Source organism: Myxocyprinus asiaticus, chromosome 20 (genome assembly GCF_019703515.2).
Source record: "Myxocyprinus asiaticus isolate MX2 ecotype Aquarium Trade chromosome 20, UBuf_Myxa_2, whole genome shotgun sequence".
Classification (NCBI taxonomy): domain Eukaryota; kingdom Metazoa; phylum Chordata; class Actinopteri; order Cypriniformes; family Catostomidae; genus Myxocyprinus; species Myxocyprinus asiaticus.
In genome coordinates, this window is record NC_059363.1 from 4,219,968 (window position 1) to 4,241,337 (window position 21,370).

The following is a 21,370-nucleotide window of genomic DNA, read 5'->3' on the forward strand; positions in this document are numbered from 1 at the left end:
AGTTATGTAGTCTAGATTATGTTGTGGTTATAATGATTCACAGGTAATTGACAATTGTGTCCTTGTTGGGGCAACTGTTTTGCTTTTGCAGCCTAGGAAGAAATATTTATGCATAAATACTGATGCAAAGACCAAATTTTGTTTTGATAAGGATGTTGTGTACAAATAAACAATTTTAGAAAAACATTATTATTGAAACTAATGAACTGAAGCCTCATAATGTGCAGATTTAAGTGTATAACAACTACTGTGAATTGAACTAGATGTGAATTGTACTTTTGTTAAATTTATTGGATTAAATGTGTAGTTTAAGGAATATTCCGGGTTCAGTACAAGTTAAGATCAATCAACAGCTTTTGTGGCATAATATTGATTACCACAAAAAAAACAACAAAAAAAAAAAAACATTTTTGACTCATCCCTTCTTTTCTTTTAAAAAAGCAAATATCAGTGTTACAGCATTTACAATATAAGTGAATGGGGCCAATTTTTGGAGGGTTTAAAGGCAGAAATGTGAAGCTCATAATTTTATAAAAGCACTTACATTATTTGTTCTGTTAAAATTCATGTATTATTTCAGCTGTAAAGTTGTTTAAATCGTCATTTTAGGGTTTTTTGATGTTACATCGTCATGGCAACGAAGTTGTAAAAATGGCTATAACTTTAAACAGAAAAGGTTAGAAAGTGGTTTTATCACACTAAAATCATGTTTACATGCATATTGTTTATGTCTTGTGGCTATACTTTTGAAAAAAGTTAGTTTTTTAGCATAAAAAAATTGGCCCCCTTTCGCTTCCATTGTAAGTGCCTCTTTATAACCCAGATTTTTGCTTTTTTTTTTTTTTTTTTAAGAAAAGGAGGGACAGTCAACATTATACCAGAAATGCTGTCGATTGAGCTTAACTTGTATTGAACCCGGAATAGTCCTTTAAAGGGATAATTCATCCAAAAATTAAAAGTTCATCCAAATTGACATGTTTACACCTTAACAGTTTCAGGTCTAATTACCTCTAAATAATAATAATAATAATAATAATAATAATACAATTAGGCTACTTTCTATGCAGGATTTGTATTGCAGTAAAATTTAGTAATATACCAAATAAGTAAAATATTTTTTTTTCCACTGGTCCCACCATGAGAACATTTAGTCTGTCTTGCATAACATATCTTACACATTAAATTCAAAATTCTTTAATAAAGCATTTTAAGTTGTTTCCACATTCACTATTCACAAGTATTACCTATTACATGTTAATCAATAATATCGAACCCATAAATCCTTTAACAATAAATAAGTTCATTGTAGAGGTTCCGTCCTTCCGTCGAGGCGTGCCAGAGTGTGTTCATGTGACAGCGCAAGAAGGATGTGTCCTAAAAAAGTTTGCATCGAGCCAAACTGCATCACTTGTAAGTTGGTCCACCGCTCGACACTCATCCGTGGATATTTCTTTTCGGGTTTCACTTGCATAGGGTGAAAGCCAGGGAGGACATCGGAACAAAAAGAGTGAAGGTTTCTGAAATGGGAGCTACAGCCTCATCCGCGCAACAGGACAGTAGATGTGAGGAAGACGCAGCGGCGGAGGAACAGACTGAAGGGGCGAGTGATGCTCGGGATGACGCCAGTGCTGATGACAAGGTAGAATACATCAACCTGCCTCCTGGTACATGTAGATGGTTCACAAAGTTTCAAAAGTGCGATCTGTGAATCTGAAGCAATTAGCTGTCTTTAAAACTTAGTGAGCGTGGGCTGCCTTACCTTGACCGCATTCTGGAGGCGTTATACGCATTCTGTTTCGGGACGCGGCAAAAATACTGCCAAGGTAGCTCAATATAGGTTTTAATATAGACCTACATAACGCACAATGTAAAAAAAAAAAAAAAAAAAAAAAAAAATATATATATATATATATATATATATATATATATATATATATATATATATATATATATTTATTTATTTATTTTTTTTTAGCTTTTTTTGTTTTGTTTTTGAAAAATAAAATATATATATATATATATATATATATATATATATATATATATATATATATATATATATATATATATATATATTTTTTTTTTTTTTTTTTTTTCAAAAACAAAACAAAAAAAAACTGGCAGCTGTGGTTGCCAGAATAATTATGTAACCAATACAGTAAAAATGTAAACAACTTTACAGAACAACCTGTAAATTTTACAGGTTTAATTTTTTTTTTTTTTTTTTTTTTTTATGGTATATTTTATGGTGCAGTACCATCGTTTACATTATTAAATGATAAACCTAATATATTAACCTTCTGAATGGTAAAAATCTGTTTTTCACTTTATAATGTATTGCTAATCATCGTAGTAACTACAGAAGGGCACATGATGACATGAAGTTCATCAATAGCGGCTCTTACAGGAGCATTGACCAATAAACATGTAGAGACAGTGCTCGGTGTCACTCACACAAATACTAAACACCATCAGGGTAACACATGTGAAATTAAAATTATGCAGTAAACATTAATTAAACTACATTAAATATAACACAGAACACCCCAATGTACATAACTGATATTAAAAATAAGAAGAAACATAAAGATTCCCATAAAATATAATGAAATGTGATGGATAACGCAGGGAATTCTGGGAACGCCGATTACTGTTTTTTACCGTAATTTTAACAATAATTTACTGTAAAAAAGTACATTTACTCTCTTGCTAAACATAATATACATTTTAACCATTAATTATATGGGAAAATCATACTTTTTACTTCTAAAAAATTCCATTTTTACAACATTTTACCATAAAACTACATGTATTGTCTTTTTAAATTGACGTTTTTTTACTGTAGCATTTTTACAGTCTTTTACCTTTAAAATTACAGATTTTTTACAGTGCAGTCATATGGCCACATTCTAGAGCTCTGTGAAAATTGTGAGAAAATCTGAGAAATTGTGTTTTGGTGCGGGCAATTAATGAGTGAATTTGAAGACAATGTTAGAAATGGATGTCTGTAGTCTCATATCCTCTCATATCCTTTTTTTTTTTTTTTTTTTTTTTGTGATTAACATTTTTATTAATTTTCAAAACAAAGAAAAACAAAACATATATGCAGTGATTCAACATTAACACCCACTACTTCCCCTCCCCGATCAAGAACCCCACCCCAAACGAACATCCCAGTGGTCTTACATAAGTACACATATTTACAGAGAATAAAATAATAAATAAATAAATATATATATATATATATATATATATATATATATATATATATATATATATATATATATAAATATATATATACACACACATAGAACCGATGTAAAATCTTGAATTGTATAAGGTGCACCCTTGCATCTCTCAATGCAGTTTTTATGTTTTTTAAAATCCTAGCCCATTCTCTCTCCTCCAATTCCAGGTTTAATCTTTCTCCCATAATCTCTTGAGAGTGGTTGAGACTCCGTCCCCCAGACTCTGAATTAATAAGGAGTAATACACTGATGCCTCATGGCCCTTTCCAAAAGCAGAAATCACCAACGTATCCTAATCTTTATACTAGGCCTACTGTTACTCTGTGGTGATGTACTACCATTTAACTGCAGTAATCGTAGTCCAAAGACACGATTAGATGACTTTGTCCTATCTTTAGGCGTTTAGCCTAAAATTTATTTTAATGAACTAAAATATGTATTTGGTGAGAAAATAAATAATTAATCACCATTTACAGAAATAGATTAATACTCAAAATATTTGTTTTGATTCATATCGATAAATGGAGAATTGTTGAGAGCATACTGCAATGGGTTCTCTCAGAAGATCCCTAAAGTTTGCATCTTCTGTCCATCAGTGCAGTGTAACAGGATGTAAATGGTGAATTCTGATAGGGAAATTGTATGAGACATTATCTGGGTTTGATTCATGTTGGTTCTGTACTTTTTCTGTCATCATGTTGCACAGTACTGTAGGAGTAGCCTAAACTTGCTTAGAAATACCCCCACACGCTTATACAAATAATCTGTCCATGTTTAAAAGTGTTACTCTCAGCACTGAAGACAGAATAATTAAACAATACTGATAACTGAAAAGTCCGAAATTGTTGCTTTTAATCTGTTATCTTTACCCTATACTGAACTCAATTTACTGAAACCTTTGAAACTTGCAGATTTAAAAGTGTATTACTACTTTGATGTTTCTTATCATGTGAATTGGTTCAGATGTTTTTTTTGTTTTTTGTCTGAATTATTTTTATTGGATTAAATTTAGAGTTTTGAATATTTTTCCTGGTTAAAGTCAACATAGTTTCCTTGTTATTTCAACATATCACATCTCTTTGCAATATTTGTGAGTTTTTCAGACCTAGTTTGTGCACATTAATGGAGAATGATATTTGTAGTGCTCTTTTCCCAGAGGATAGATGGAATTTTCCATATAAAACATGATTAGGTCAGCCATGGTTTAACAGGAAGTCTCTAAGATGGCTTTTAGTCTAAAGAGAGATAACTAATACTCACATTCCCTGAATGTATTCATTTATTTTGTTTTATTAGTTATCTCGAGGGTCATCTCTTTATAACAGTGTGGTTAGATGCATTTGACATCAGAAAATGTAGTCAGTCTGATTTTATGTAACATTTTGTAAAAATGTTAGGGGAATTACACTTGAACCTCACTCCATCTACTTCAATTGTTTGTTGGCTTGAGTGAACAGTGGTATACATTCACAAGATAAACTGTAACCAGACAAACACACTAAGAATGTTACTTGAAAGAAAAGGACTACAGTGATTTAGCTGGAAAAATCATTTATTCTAATGATTTCCACTTGCAACAATTTATCTGCATTTTAACCTTGTTATTTGTCTTTCTATGTAGTGTTTTAAATAGACATTAAAATATTTTGAATTAACGTACACTTTTTACTGTTATTTAATAAAGTTTTAGTGCAAAAATTTAATAGCCATTAAACATGAGTCCACTGTTGCTTATATTTATTGTTGCTTGCTGATTGGGCACATAATAATCATGAGAAAATACTAGAAAATTCATGAAAAAGTTCAGTTGTGCCTCAATGGCCCAGAGATTGGTTTCTTGCTTGTCATTTATTTAGCAAACATTTTTTTTGTTTAAAGCAAGAGTTTGACAGTATACTGATTGCAAGGACAGTTTCCCTGGATCTAAAGTGTTGCACTTTTGCTACATAAAGTATCTGTACATATAAGGTGCTCTACCTCTCAGTTTACAATGCAAAATAATTTCTTATATTTAGTTCCTTGATGAGGAATAATTAAACATGTATGAGGAATACATTGAGTCATAAGTACTGATATGTAAATGTATTGTTTACCTTGTAGGTCACACTCTAATATGTGCTGTCTTGTGCTCACAGTTGTTACAGACAAATGGACAGATCTCCAGTTTGAATATAAAGACAAAGAACCATGCAGACGAATTAAATGGACACTTTGAGGAGAGGGTACTTGCAGATGGTGGGTAAAACTATATTATTACTACTATTGTCACTGTCTTTCTCATCCACTCATAGTTTCTTGTTTGTGATTGCTTCAGATGAGAACAACACTTTTAATAGTAAATATCCATGTGCAAATATTTCATGTACAGTATTAAGCACACATACTAACCTTGACACCCTTTTTGTCAGTTGGCTCAGGGTTTGTTACTATAAAAGAAGATGGCACAGAGACAATTGAAGATCTTCATGATGTGGACACCCTTCAACCAAACACTCAGAATGAGAGCAGAGAGATGGTTAATTCAGATGGTGTGACTGTGAAGGAGGGAATGGAGGAGGATGGCCAAGTAAATGATATCAATGAAGTTGGCTTCAAAAAAATCTTCAGATTTGTTGGATTTAGGTTCAGCCTGAAAAAAGACACATGTGAAAAGACTGAAGGAGAAGGGTTACTAGCAAATGAGCAAGTAGAGAAAGTGGCAAGTACCTCTGAATACTTCGAGGCAACCAAAGAGACGATCACTGAGGCAGCAAATGAAAACTGCTCATATGAGAACACGCCTGATGATCCATTGAACAGTGCAGTGTCTGCCCAGCCTGAGCCAGCTGATCCCTCTCAAAAAACAGAAAATGAAACCAAGGTGGATCAGGACGCAGATATAGTGGAACATAATGTAGAGGTCACACCTTATAAAGAACAGGTAAAAGTGGTTGAAGCAAGTCCTGAGCCAGAGGAGCCTGAGCCAGAGGAGCCGATGTCGCCAATCAAACAATTCTTTACAGAAGGAATTTTTGCCAGTTTAAGAAAGAAAAAGAAAGAGGTGGAAATACAAAAAGAGAGAAAGGAAGAGGAACTCAAAATAATTTATAAAAGAGATGCTGCAGAGGCTGAAAAAGAGGGTAGTAAATGCATATGCCTTGATATCCCTCATATCATGTCTGAGGAAGAAAAAGATTCACAGGGGAAAGGAGACATCAAGTTTTTACCTGAAGAAGAACTTCAGGTAAATTCTCTAGAGAAAGATAAAGTACAAGGAAGTCCACTTAAAAGACTTTTCAGGAAATTTTCCACAAGAAGGCAGAGAGAAAATAAAGCTGCAGTAAATGTGATTGAGGCTGAGGAAAAAGTCTCTGAACAGCCTGAGTCATCCTCAGAATTGACAGAGATCCAGAAAGTGGAGGAACCACTGGTTGAAGAACCAAAATCAGCTGAAGAGGAGCAGTTGGCTGATGTTAGCCCTCAAGAGTCCAAAAAGAAATCTGACTCCACCGTTTCCTGGGAGGCACTGATTTGTGGTGGTTCTGCTAGGAAAAGGGCTAGAAAAACAAATGAGGATGAGACACCAGACAAAGGAGAGGAATATGAGAAAAAAACTGAATCTCCACTAGGAAGTTCTTTTGAGGGTGATTATGATCATCTTACATCATCCAGTGAACAAGCTGGAAGTCCTGGAGAAGGAGAGGCAGGATCCACATGGAAAACGTTTAAAAAAATGGTCACCCCAAAGAGGAAGGTAAGAACTGGAGGAAGTAGCTCACCTGAACAGATATCTTCAGACAGTGAAATGAACAAAGATGACTCATTTTCTATAAAGAAACTTATTCCAGGGCATAAAAAGAGAAAATCTGATGCAATGCGAGAACAGACATCCTCTGATGAGGCTGGTAAGGATGCTGAAAGTGGTGACGAAGATGATGAAACACCAGCTATTATTCCATTGTCTGAGTATGAAATAATTGAGCCTGAAAGTCTTAGAGAGGTGAATGAAAAACTAGTTGAAATTACAATAGAACATGAGATGACAGAGATGACTTCACAAGTGTTAGACAAGGACAAACCAAATGAATCAGAGCCCAAGTTTGCAGCTAAAGTTTCAAATAATGTTCTATCAGAGAACTTTGAAGAACTGACAGACTTCATGAGTAAACATCAACAACTGAATGATATGCCAGAGGAAGGGATCATTGAAGAAAGCATAGAAACACCTATATCATCTGCTGTGTGTACAACACAGGATGATTCCTTTGCTGAGGACTTTGTAGTGCCTGCAAGTGAAGAATTTATTGGGGAGGACACAACTGAAATGGTCTCAGCAGTCTCCCAGCTAACAGAATCACCCAAGACATCTGGGCATGTTACACCAGTGCTGGCTGAATACAGCATTCAGAAGTCAGATGTGATCCTACAAGAAGCTGTTCAATCTATGTGCATGACTCCAAGTGTTCAGTCAGTAACCACAAAAGATGAAAGGCAAAAATTCCTGACTGTGTCACTTTCACCTTATATTCTACAGTCATCCACACCAGAAGAAACAAAAGTTTTAGTTGCACATAAGAAAACAGATGCAACAGCAATATGTACAGGCCTAATATCTCAGGAAATAGAATCTTTGGAAGAACCTGTCCCTGCACCCTTAATGGAGGAGGTACCTGAAGTAAGTGATGCTGTCCTGACTGAATTAGTCTCTGATAACCTGACAGATGAACCCGAAGTAGCAGGACTTGGGACAGATGAGGTCTATGAAGCTGAAATCATGGAAGTTAAAACAAAGTATAAGAAACAAATTACAATAAATGCCACTGAAACTGAACTCAATATAGAGCAAGTAATTCAGTTGATGGCAGAGCAGGACAAAGAGGAATGTCCAACAGAACCAGTGATGGGTATTGAACCAGTTTATGTGGCAGTGATTGATACAATACAACGTGAAGCTGTGCTGGACCAGGTAATTGCTGCAAACACCCATGATCCCATGACAGAAGGTCCATTACACCCAGTGTTAGAAGAATCTGTGTATATACAACCAGTACATTACACCGAAGTAACTGCTGAAGTTGAAAAAGTGATCAAGCTTCCAGATGTTGAATTGTCAGCTGCTGAGTTTGAGCAAGCTGCACTACCTGAAGTGTTGGAGTTTTTGACACATTATGTAGCCAGTGTTCCTGACACTACTCGAAGTGAAATTGCAGACATTGATAAAGAAGGAATTGACATTTTTGCCTCTACTGTGGAATGTCTTGAAACCAAAGATACTATTAGTTTTATAAGTCCAATTTCAGATCCCATAAAGGTAGAGGTGATAGAGGTAGAAGACAGGATACAAACAGAATTAGCTGAATCAGTACATGATGATGTTCATGAAATTCAATTGGACATAAAAGATACAGTCTTAAAAACAGCAGGGGCACAAGTGGAGACAGTTCTTCAAGTTGTCTCAGCAGGTGATTCAGCAATTGTTGTGGAAGACACCTGTGAGCAAATACAAGAAGGCAAAATGGAACACCAGGAAATTGAGGACATACATGTAGAGGAGAGTATGGATGTTGTTGCTTCAGAAGATTTTCAAAATTTTGAGGCTGAAAACATTTCAGGAACTGCAGCTGAATTTTTTGTCAGGGAAGAGTTGGAGGAAAAACAATTGAACATACCAGCCGAGGAGGTGTCACTTCCAGAAACAGTATTAGTTGAGGAGACTGAAGAGGTGGATAAAGTTACACCGGAGCCTGAAGAATTGCCCAAAGAAATAGATACTTATGTAGAAGATAAAGTGGAAGAAGATGCATGTTACAAAACAGACAGGAAAGGACTGAATGAGGAAGAGGAAATTGCCGTGAAAGAAGGGCAACCATTAACAAACACTGAAGCAGATGAATCAGAGAATCTAGAGGTTGCTGCTCATACACATATTACTGAGGCATCTCCTGAAATTATTGAACAAGATGTTAGAACAGAAAATGCAGAGATGGTTAATGGAATAAGAGAGGATTTGGATGTTTCTGAGATTTCAAAGGATGTATTGGAGCACAAAGAAACAACAGCAGAGCCTGAAGCTGATTCTGGAGTCATGCTAACACATCTAGAGACTGCTGTTCCCCTAGTTGAAACAAGATCTGTACAAACAGAAATCATGGACTTTCAAACAGAATTGAGTCTGGACAGTGAACAAAGTCCAGAAACTTCCAAAGAGGATAAACAAACAATAACAACTGAGAATATTAAGACTGTTCAAGTTTTAGAGATGGTTGTTATTATGGAGAATGTAACAAAACAATCAGAGATGGAGAAACTAGTACCAGTAGCACAGGCACTTGTAATATCTGAGCTACCAGAGGTCACAGAAAAAGATAATGATGCATTAGCAATAACTGATTTAATTGCTGAAACAAGAGGTGGTGATCAAGTGGACCATGCACCAGTGATGGTAGCAACAGAAATTACAGAAACATCAGCTCCAGAAGAAAAAGATAAAACCCCTGTTGTTACCGAACCTGAAAGCTCAGGGCCAACTGAAATTAAAGTGGCTGGTACAACAGAGAGTGAGTCTGTAGGAGTGGCACAAAATTATACTGCTACACAAAATGAGGTTAATAGTGTGAGTAAACACAAGGATGAAGCAACAGAAGACACCATGCTAAAATGTGAACCTGCTGAACAGATAGTAGAGAAACCACTGGCAATCAATCTGCAGATAGAAAATGCAGAAATTAAAGATGAAATACCAGCAGTAATGGATATGAAAGAGGAGTCATCAGCTGTTACCAAACTAGAAGTAGCGCCCATGTCACAGACACTGCCATTGAGCTCTGAAATAGAAGCAGAAACACTAGAAGTTACTGAACTCAAGGCAGCGACCCTTGAAATGACAGAACCAATGGTAGAAACACATGTGGCAACAGAAGTTGAAGTAGAGACAGCACTCGAAGTGGAGACTCCATTTGTGACATCAGTGGTTGCGGAACTTGAGGTAGATTCACCAGTAGTTACATCTATGACAAAAACTATTGACACACACAGCTCTGCTGCAATATCAGTGAATCAAAACAAAGACAGTGACACCGCACTGTTGACAGAAGAGGTCAAAGAACAAGTTGTAGGGATGCCCACTGTAACCCCTGTGGTATTGACACCGGCTGAAGCTCTGGATGTAGTTACAACGGTTGTGGCTCTTGGCAACGGATCAAGGCCTGTAGCTTCAGTGAAAGAAATACAAGATGTGACTCTATTGGTAGGAACACCAGCTGTTGATCCAGTGGCTGTGTCAACAGTAGAGATGCAAAATGTGACTCCAGTAGCCAAAACTTTAGCTCTCAGTTCAGGGATAATAACAGAGACTACACCTCCTGAAGTAGTTATACTGACTGTGACTGCAGTATCAAAAACTTCAGTTGTGAGCCCAGTAGTAGAAACTCCAGTTGTGACCCCAGTGGTAGACACAACAACTGTGGCCCCAGCAGTAGAAATCCCAAATGGGACTCCAGAGTTGAATATATCAATGGTAGGAAAAGTCACAGTTGCATTAACTGCAACTCCTATGGTGGAGACATCAGTTGTTTCAGTGACAAATATTGAAACGCCAATAGTAGCTATACCAGCTGTGACCCCAGTAACAGAAACATCAGTTGTGAGCCCAGTATTCGAAACTACAGTTGCTTCCACCACATCAGAAATCACATCAAAACCAATTGCAATTGCAGAGGCAGAGACATTAGTTGTAACCCCAGTGAATGAGACACCAGATGTGGTTTCAGTGACAGTAACAGAGGCCATAGCTCCAGTAATATTTACATCACCTTTGACTTCAATAGCAGAAACATCAGTTATGACCACAGTAGTAGAAACTCCAGCAGTAAAACCAGTTGCAGTGACAGAGATACCAGCTGTGACCCCAGTGGTGGTTGCACCACTTGTGACTCCACTAGCAGAAACATCAGTTGTGAGCCCAGTAGTAGAACCTCAAGCATTAAAGCCAGTTGCAGTGACAGAGATACCAGATGTGACCTCAGTGGGTATGACACCAGCTCTTGCTTCGGTGATAGTAACAGAGGCTGCATCTACAGTTGTTACATTAGCTGTGACTGCAAAAGCAGAAACATCAGCTGTGAGCCCATTAGTAGAAACTCCATTAGTAATGCCAACTGCAGTTGCAGTGGCAGAGACACCAGTTGTGACCCCAGTGGTGGTGACACCAGCTGTGACTCCAGTAGCTGAAACATCAGTTGTGATCCCTGTAGTCAAAACCCCAGCAGTAAAGCCAGTTACAATGACGGAGACATCAGTTGTGACCCCAGTAGATGAAACTATAGCAGTTAAGCCAGTTGCAATGGGAGAGACACCCGTTTTTACCCCTGTATTAGTTACACCAGCTGTGACTCCAATAGCACAAACATCTTTGGTGATGCCAGTAGTAGAAAGTCCAACAGCAAAGTCAGTTGTAGTGGCAGAGACACAAGCTGTGACCCCAGTTGTAGAAATTCCAGCAGTAAAGCCAGCTGCAATGACAGAGACACCACTTGTAACCCAAGTTGTAGAAACTGCAGCAATTAAGCAAATTGCAGTGACGAAGTCACCACTTGTGACCCCTGTAGTAGAATCTCCAGCAGTTAAGCCAGTTGCAGTGACCGAAGCATCAACTGTGACAGCAGTGGTGGTGAAACCAGTTGTGACTCCGGTAGCAGAAACATCAGGTGTAAGCCCAGTAGAAGAAACTCTGCAATTAGCTGAATCAGTAGCTGCAGTGGGAGAGACAACAGTTTTGACCCCAGTGGTAGTAACACCAGCTGTGACTGCAGTAGCTGAAAAATCTTTGGTGATGCCAGTAGTAGAAAGTCCACCAGTAAAGTCAGTTGCAGTGGCAGAGACACCAGTTGAGACCCCAGTTATAGAAATTCTAGCAGTTAAGCCAGTTGAAATGACAGAGACACCAGTTGTGACTCCACTAGCTGAAACACCAGTTGTGACCCCAGGAGTAAAAACTCCAGCAGTAAAACCAGTTGCAGTGGCAGAGACACCAGATGTGACCTCAGTGGTTGTGACACCAGCTCTTGTTTCAGTGATAGTAACAGAGGCTGCATCTCCAGTATTGACATTACCTGTGATTGCAAAAGCAGAAACATCAGTTGTGAGCCCAGTAGCAGAAACTCCATTAGTAATGCCAACTGCAGTTGCAGTTGCAGAGACACCAGTTGTGACCCCAGTGGTGGTGACACCAGCTGTGTCTCCAGTAGATGAAACATCAGTTGTGACTCCTGTATTAGAAACTCCAGCAGTAAAGCCAGTTGCAATGGCAAAGACACCAGTTTTGACCCCAGTAGAAGTTACATCAGCTGTGACTCCAGTAGCAGAAACACCATTTGTGACCCCAGTAGTAGAAACTCCAGCAATTAAGCCAGTTGCAGGGACAGAGACACCAATTGTGACCCCAGTGGTGGCAACACCAGTTTTGCTTTCAGTGATAGTAACAGAGGCTGCATCTTCAGTATTTACACCAGCTGTGATGGCAATAGCAGAAACATCAATTGTGAGCCCAGTAGTCGAAACTCCAGCAGTAAAGCTAATTACAGTTGCAGAGACACCAGTTGTGATCCCAGTGTTACAGACCTCAGCTCTGGTTACAGTGATTGAAACAGTGGCTACATCTCCAGTCGTTTCACCAGCTGTGAGTCCATTAGCAAATAAATCAGTTGAAAGCCCAGTAGTAGAAACTCCAGCAGTAAAGCCAGTTGCAGTGGCAGACACATCAGTTGGAATTCAAATGGTGGTGACACCAACTGTGATTCAAACAGCAGAAACATCAGTTGTGAGCCCAGTAGTTGAAATTAGAGCAGTAAAACCTCCCGCAGCTACAGTGGATGAGACTCCAGTCGTGAGTCCAGTGGTAAAGACACTGGTAGATCAGATGGCATCAACACCAGTGACATCAATTGTGCCCTCAGTATTAAGGACACCAGTTATAAATGAAGTGGTGGAGACACCCACTGTGACCTCAACAGTAGAGAAACCTGCTAAAGCCCCTGTGTTAGTGACACCATATGTTGCTCCAGTGGTTGTGACACCAGTGGTAAAGGAAAAAAAGGCAGAGCTTTTAGTTGTAGATGAAAATGACGTTAAACCACAACTTGTGACTGAGAAAGAGGTGAAGACATCAATTTTAACTGTAAAAGGTATTTCCAATGTAGAAAATGCAAAGGGCTCCTTGAAGCATGAGCCCATTGCAACTTCAACAGAACTTCAATCAGAGGTGGAAGAGGATGTGTGGGAGGATGCTGTAGATAATATTGGAGTTGCTGTACAGACGCAAGCGGATGGTGTGCCCCAAGATACTGCTGCTAAAGAAGCATCTGATGCCCCAATTTGAGCACTGGCTTGCCATATGAGATGAAAGTTATCAAGGAGCTGGTAAGGGGTTTCATTTGTATAGCATTCAAAACTCTAAAATCATATAATGTAATTATCAATCTAGAATGTGTTCAGATGTATGTGTGTAGAATGTGTTCAATGCATCAATTTTCTGTGTTCAGAGAACTATCATCACACTTTTTTCACCATTTCATGTGCAGATTTTACAAGGAGAGCTTGACTGGGGTCTCTTTGAACTGACAGGACTTGTGACACATCGTGAGGCTGTGTGATCGACTCTGAATGAGCTGGGACTTTTTAAACCTCTTTATAGAAATGACCAAGCCGCTACATTTTTACAATTACAAACTGGCAGAAATTATTTAAATGTAGAAACCCTGACAACATGATTACTTTGGATAAATCGTTGTCGTATTTACATAAAGGGTATTTGTTCCTGTATGTGTGAATCTTTCCTGATTCTGACATCAGACCATTTATACTGTATCTCTCACTATATCACGTTTTATTCCATAACATTCCATTTTGTTAAAACTTATCTAAATACATGCATTACGGCCTACACATTGATACATTTGGTATTAATAAATGATAACTGTCAATGGTGTAGTCAGGTGAAATACCAAGTATATTAGGATACTAATTAAATAAGTAAAGAGTTTAATGGTAAATTTATTTTGAACAATCATATACCTCTTGATTTACATTTAGGGGGAACTATGATAGTGAACAATTAGATTTATATACTCTAAATATGTTGTAGTTTTTTGGTGCACTTTACCAAATCTATAATGAGCATTGAAAGTTACTGTTTAAACCACTGTTTTTGACAGGTATTATATTACAGGTATTACCAGAGTATTTAGGTACTATTCTGCACTAATTATTTTATTTTGTTCAAGAAAAAAAGCCATGGTTACAAGTGACGTTTAATTTACAGAAAAACACAATTTAAGAAAACATTAATGTGAATATACAGCATATTTTTAAGTATAAATATCTATTGAAGCATGCACGCAAACCAATTTCAATTGCAATTACTGGACTGTCATCGTGTATTTTTAAATAACCACATAAAAAAGCATATATAAAAACTTCATAAACCGCAAATCCTTAAGATCAATAGCATTGCACGTGATCATATATATACATATATAGTATATATATTTTTTATTTTGCTTTAAATGCTATTCCAGCTGCCTTGCCTGTATTAAAGTGGTTTGAATGCATCTGGCTTGATAGTATCAAAATACAATTTTGAACTTATTCTAATGTATTGCTTTTCAGCTATGAAGCATCTGAAACCACCAGTACAATCTTGTTTGACTATGCATCTTAAAAGAAGTTGTAATATTAACAATGAACTAAATATATTAGTTCCTAGACTTTTGTTCAATTTCATATTGTATTGTTTAATACAAATTATATTTCAAGTTGTATTTAAATAAAGCAAACTTTACAAGTCTTTGAGCTTTGGTCAATGTGAAGTGGACACCACAGCACACCTGAACACCAATTTTTTTTTTAATGTTTTTTTTTTCTGCAATGTAACCCAGAAGTATGTTTCTGACAGAAAAAGGTAAATAGTTTTTGCCATTTTATTAGTTCCAAACAAATAGGTACATGAACTTTGTAAAAAAACAAACAAAAAAAAACAAAAACAAAATGAAATAAAAACAAATGCAGTGGACCTTAAATACTTCTCTCTAACCAAGTTTATAATACAAGCACTGACTTTAATTAAAAACAAGTTAAACAATGGCACTGAAACTGGCTAATGCTGGGTCAACAACATTCTAGGAAGAATTGATTACCTGAGGAGTACTTGTTACTAAACCCCAGTTCTCATTTACCCCCAATGGACTGTCTACCACTGGTGCAGCCTCGTCGTTAGCCAAACACTGATGTTTGGGAACCGCAGATGGGCTGCTGAAAGGTACTGCGCACATGCTGCATTTGTAGGGTCTTTCTGAAGACAGGAAGAGAGCATCCACCTGACTGTTGTCTTCTCCACCACAAAGAACCAAACTTTGCTTGTTCACCATAATGTATGACTCACTGTCCTGACTCAAACAAACATGTCGAGCAGCTTGGTTTGCTCTGCAGAAGCTTTTTCCACAAGCACTACACTTATATGGCTTTCCTGTGTGAATATACATGTGTTCACGCCAGTGGCTCTTCTGAATGAACTTGCGGCCACAGTTCGGACATTCAAATTTTCGCCGCTTCATTTCACGATCCATGTCGGTGCCCTCTAGGTTGTCTATGTCAGCAATGTCAGAGGGTGGTGGGGTGTCTTCCATCCATGTTTGTTGATCGGTATCACTTATAACATCACTGTCAGCTTGCAAATTGGCCTCTTCCATTTCCTGACCTTCAACCTCAAAAGGATAACCATTTTGTATAGACGATACCGGAGGCTCAGTTGCTTGGCTGATGTGGACAAGTAGATGCTCCTTCAATTTGAACCTCTGGTTAAAACGGCTTCCGCAATAATTGCAGGTGTAATGCTTTCTAGTTGAAGTGTTTCTCCTCATTATGCCATAGGTGAGATGTTGGATCATGGTGGCAGCAGCATTCTGGGTGGGTGACTCTATGCCAACAGGTTGTGGAGATCTATACACCATATCAGGCATCTCTGAACCTTCTTGGCCCATAATTTCACAGTTGTTAGCATCTTCTTTGCATGTTGTATTGTTGTTGGGTAGGCTGAATGTCTCATCAGATATCTGTATGCCATAAAGGTTGTTTGTCAAAGGTAAATCCTGGGACTCAGGGTTTATAAGGCTTGCCTCCTGTAATAAGGGGTAAGCGTGCAGAAATTTTACACCCTGCTCAAGGCGAAGAGGGTCAATGAGCTGTGTGGTAAATTTTCCAGTATACATTAAGTTAAGCAAGTAGTTGAAGACGTCGGGTTGTATATCTGAGGGCTTCAGTCGAACACAGTCACTGCAAAATAGTAGAAAGAATTATTCTAATCCAGACCATCGCTAAAACACCTCTACTACAACTGTGATTATAGAACTCGTCACAAATCGTTCATGTACAAATGCAGATTTATTTATTTATTTATTGTTATTATTATTATTTTTTTTGCAATTACGCTCACCTGTCTTGGTGAATAAACAGCATGCGGAAGTAGTTTGAGAAAGCTGCAAGAACAGCTTTATGGACTTTGAAAAGAATGTCTCCGATGGCCACAGTACAGTCACAGAGGAAACCAAACTCCCTTTGAGCATTGAGATGTTTCAGAAGAACCAGACCTTGGTGGGCCAAGTCCATTTTTTTTTTCTTTCACCTAAACACACACATACACAAATAAAAACAAAATAATCATTAGGTTTTCCACTGATTGGCCAATTTAACTAGCCTCAGATAAAATAACAGGTAACTGTCACAGGGTTCTTAATGGGCAAGAAGGAGGCGGGATCCGGCAGAACAGTCAACATAACTTTAATGATATAAATGAACTTAAAGAAACAAACGCACAGACACACACACAGCAGCCGCATGTGTGTGTCTCTCTCTCGAACTCTCTCGAACTGGCACCTCTGGCTCGTCTTTATCCTCCTCCCGGCTGATTAGCACAATTCAGCGCCGAGCGTGCGTCCTCATGGCCCAGCCATGCCCTCCTCTTCGTCACACTCCTCCACCGCCCAATTCAGGCTGGGGAAACCTCCGGCATGATGTACTCTCCTCCCCTCTCTTCATGGAGGGGAGGTGTTGCCCTTCCCTTCCAGGTCTTCCCCGCCCCTCTGGAGCCCTGGGAGAGACGAGGGTAGGGAGAGGCAAAGAGTGAGGGGGAGAGATAGAGAGAGAGAGAGGAGATAGAGAGAAAAACTCTCTCGCCGGTCCCCGGACACGCTGTCGCCTGGTCCTCAGCCACTCCTCCGCCCTCTGGCGGACGACAGCCACTCATCCCCTAGCGGACGGCAGCGAGTCCTCCGACCCTTAGCTGACGGTAACGGCTCCTCCGCATCCTGGTGGATGGCAGCAGTTCCTCCAACTCCCGGCAGCGACTCCTCCGCTTCCTGGCGGATGGCAGAGGCGAGGACTCCACAACAGCGCATCCCTGAACTCAAACATTAGTAATTTTTTTTCAAAATATTTTGTAGCTTTTTTGGAAATGTTTTTGAAATTAATGATTAAGTTGTGTACCTCACATGTGTTCAAGGCATAAGGAAACTATTTTAATACCTTTTTCTTCATGGTTACACCACTTAACATTTTTTAAGTCATTTAAAAACTAGATTTTTAAATGATTTATTACTTGTATTATCTCGGACATTTTTTCACATTATTTGTCATTTGCATGCATGTACTGTATTTTTGTATGTGAACTTGTTTCTAAAAATGCCATCCAATAAAATCTCTACAAAAACTGCTTGTGAAAATCTCACAGCATAAAAGGTACTATTTCACATGTCTGGCACCACACTAGCTGATTTTTCTGGTGATTTTCAGGTGTGAGCTTTATTTACATAATCACCAGTTAGTAGGTGAGAGAGGGAACGCGCATTAGCGTCTGCCAGCAGGAGGCCATTGTTAATATCACTTGACTGTCGGGACTCTCTGCTCATTTAATGGCTTTAAAAACTAAAAAAGCACATCAGGCTTGCTTGAAAAAATCATTCTGTCACCGAGGCAGGCTCCTGTGTTCTCTTCAAGTGACCAATGAGCTTCTTTTACTGAAGAACTGAAAAGATGTCAAGCTAAACTGAATGTTTTCATCTCACTCAGCTGCATGTCTTCACAAATGCTGATTGTTAACCATAGTGATTCTGTCACCAATAATTTTTCCTGCATTTTTCTCCAACACTAAAATGACAATGAAATCAGAAAGCGGAGACAGAACAGTCTGTTTTTATTGAATGAAACTTCTTTACTCACTTAAAGCTGAATATGGACATACACAACAAGCCTCAAGGGAATAAACACATAATCACACACTATGTCTATGACCCCGTTTACACCTGGTATTAAGATAAGGAGGAGGGCGTGGCTGGGCCGTGTTGGAGCATGGCTGGTGCTGAATCAGCTGATTAGCGGGAGAGCGATATAAGGGGCGGCCGGAGACACCGTTTCGAGAAAGAGAGACACACGTGGCTGCGTTGCATGTGTGTCTGTTTATGTTTTTTTAAGTTCATTTATATCATTAAAGTTTATGTTGCCTGTTCAGCCGGTTTCTGCCTCCTCCTTGCCCATCCTTGACCTGTTACAGTGATGCCGAAAAATGGGATGGAGGAGGGATGCGTTGTCATGCGAGTCCTCGCCGCTGCCATCCGCCAGGGGTGCAGCAGTGGCCGTCTGCCTGGGGACGGAGGGGTCGCTGCCGGCCGCAGGAATGGCGGCCATCTACCGAGAAGGGGAGGAGTGGTTCCGTCCACCAGCGGCCTGAGGACTAGCTGCCGTCTGCTGGGGGAGGAGCGAGCTGGCGCCCGCCAGAGGGTGGAGGAGCGGTTGAGGACCAGGCGACGGGCGTCTGGAGATGGCGAGCAAGTTCTTCTCTCTCTCTCCTTTCCCTCTCTGTGTGTCTCCGCTCGTGCTTTCCCTCTCCCCACGCCTCCCCTCGTCTCTCCCCCAGGTTCACAGGAGGCGGGGTGGACCACCGGCTGACAGAACGGGGGGGGGGGTTTAATCTGACCAGTGGCGAGTGTGATGAGGAGGAGGGCGTGGCCGGGCCGGCACTGAATCAGCTGATCAGCAGGAGAGTGAGATAAGGGGCGGCCGGAGACGCCGGTTCAAGAGAGAGAGACGCACTTGGCCACGTTGCATGTGTGTCTGTTTATGTTTGTTTTAAGTTAATTTATATCATTAAAGTTTATGCTGACTGTTCAGCTGGTTCCCGCCTCCTCTTTGCCCATCCTTGACCTGTTACAGATGCGTTTTGGGTGGTCCGATCACATGTGGTCAGTGCTAAATACAAGTTTAAACAGGGTCTAAAACGTTTTGTGATTGGATCACAAAAACCACACACAAATGTTGTCAAAAACGCATGTAACCGAATCACATTTGAGGTGTAAATGCAAATCTGTCCTGTATGCATACCGGCAACAGCGAAGGGCCTCCGCTCACCTGTCAATCAACCACTGTGCTAAAACAAGCGTTTAAATTTTGCCGGTTATGAGCAGCTTTAAAAGGAAATAACTGTCCGATCGGAAAATGCAAAATAGCGTATACATAAACACGAAAACTTCATGGATCTTCTTCAGTGTGTCTGAAATCAACATGCACGGACACTTATGAGAAGCACAAACATCTGCAGCTCAGGTTAATACAGGTAATCCATTAGAATAACAAACAATTTATTGTTTTTGTGTTTAGATTACATTTCAGATGCATCTGGGAGCAATAGCGTCTTTTCAGACTTTGTTGTGCTTTAATGCCATGCAGTAACACACTGACACAGTTATTGATGCATTTCATCACAAAACAGAGTCCCTTCCTTCCAAATCCGATCACAAGTGGTCACAGGAGATGCATTTAAAAGACCAGATGAAAAATAGTGGTGTCTCACCTGACCACATGTGATCAGATCACCCAAGAAACATCTTAATACAAGGTGTAAACGGGGTCTACTGTAATCATACTTGGGCATGAGTACTCAGGTACTCAGACGTGGCAGCAATGATCGATCATGAAAACGATGATCGATGGTGATCACGCATGATGTGACTTTTCACTTAATTAGAAAATCAGTGACAATTACCTGACAACTAAACACACATGTCAAAGAGGGAGCTTAATTTTAATTTTGAGACTGATTACATTGTGGTTTTGAGGGGTACGTTGATTTTCAGAGATGTCTCATAGCAACCAAACTGATACAACACTGCAATGCTATCATTATGATAATCAAAAGAGTGTAATTAACAGTGTTTTGAACACCCATCTCTGCAAAACGTTTGCTAAACATATTTTATTATCATTTAATGTAAGAACTTTGACTCGTTAATGGATATTATTCAATAAAAGTGAATGTTTGTCACTGACTGTAAACCTCCCTGCCCTGGGTGCCGAAATGTTTGCGTGACGTAACACACACCTGCATCTCAACGAAATGGGAGTTGAAGATTTCCGCACGAGTTTCCAACTTAGAAGTCTGTCATTATGTGTCATTCTGTTGCAATTTCCCCAGTTGAAATGTGGAAATTCTGACTCTCCGATTTGAATAGATTGCTCCATGAATCATTACAGCAACAACAATACGGAGCATCGCGGCTTTCCCTACAGCAGCAAACACTTGGACACACACACACACCAGGCGTGTGGCAGTGGACTCAACGTGCGGCAAGTGTTTCAAACAGTTAGACAGAGCGCAGCTAAATGGAACAGAATGCAGCGTCTTCAAAACTGAACTTCTAACTGAAAACTGAAACTGAATGCATATTAAAAACGCGATGGTTATTGCGTCTCCTGTATAGGTCGACCGATATATCGGTTTTGGCGATTAATCGGCACTGACAACAGATTTCTGGAACTATCGGTTATCGGCAAAAATCCACACCGATAGTTTTTCCTCGTTGCGTCCGGTGCTGGAGCAGCTGGGAAGGGTCCGCTGTCGTTATACAGTATGAGAGTGGCACTTCACTGATGCCTTGTGGTGTTTGTTTTGACACGTGAGATTACACTCTGCATGAAGTGGAACACTTCAGAACGAAAAGGTATGTATACAGCCCCTTACAGTTGGTGGAGGTCTTTGGCCATTACATCTTTCTCAGATTAAGCAATGAGTTGTTTAAATGCTTTGTCAGGAAAGATGTTCA

At 39.3% G+C, this 21,370-nt stretch overlaps 2 protein-coding genes across 4 annotated transcripts in view; one reads left to right on the forward strand and one right to left on the reverse strand.

The window, feature by feature from the left end:
- Window positions 1-1,342: 1,342 nt before the first annotated feature.
- On the forward strand, window positions 1,343-15,039 carry akap12a (A kinase (PRKA) anchor protein 12a). Its single transcript, XM_051647300.1, has 4 exons — window positions 1,343-1,639; window positions 5,384-5,483; window positions 5,657-13,643; window positions 13,805-15,039. Exons 1-3 carry the CDS (start codon window positions 1,523-1,525, stop codon window positions 13,600-13,602), a joined length of 8,163 nt encoding a protein of 2,720 aa, XP_051503260.1. The 5' UTR covers window positions 1,343-1,522; the 3' UTR covers window positions 13,603-13,643; window positions 13,805-15,039.
- Window positions 15,040-15,188: 149 nt separating this feature from the next.
- The window catches only part of zbtb2a (zinc finger and BTB domain containing 2a), a 9,398-nt gene continuing 3,216 nt past the window's right edge, over window positions 15,189-21,370 (reverse strand). The window contains exons 1-3 of one of the 3 annotated variants that reach the window (XM_051647311.1): window positions 17,154-21,370; window positions 16,714-16,902; window positions 15,189-16,553 (exon numbers count right to left, since the gene is read on the reverse strand). The exon at window positions 17,154-21,370 is cut by the window's right edge and continues 2,116 nt beyond it. In XM_051647311.1, the coding sequence (XP_051503271.1) occupies window positions 15,401-16,553; window positions 16,714-16,886 (1,326 nt within the window). In that variant the 5' untranslated portion in view covers window positions 16,887-16,902; window positions 17,154-21,370 and the 3' untranslated portion in view covers window positions 15,189-15,400. Of the gene's footprint in view, window positions 16,554-16,713; window positions 16,903-17,093 lie in introns of all 3 variants that reach the window. The other 2 variants (XM_051647309.1, XM_051647310.1) reach the window with 2 other exon arrangements.

Excerpts from the sequence above, each read along its gene's own strand:
- akap12a (XM_051647300.1), top strand. The coding sequence starts at position 1,523 with ATGGGAGCTACAGCCTCATCCGCGCAACAGGACAGTAGATGTGAGGAA. Across the intron at positions 1,640-5,383 it reads ACGCCAGTGCTGATGACAAG|TTGTTACAGACAAATGGACA; the intron begins GTAGAATACATC and ends TTGTGCTCACAG. Across the intron at positions 5,484-5,656 it reads GGAGAGGGTACTTGCAGATG|TTGGCTCAGGGTTTGTTACT; the intron begins GTGGGTAAAACT and ends CCTTTTTGTCAG.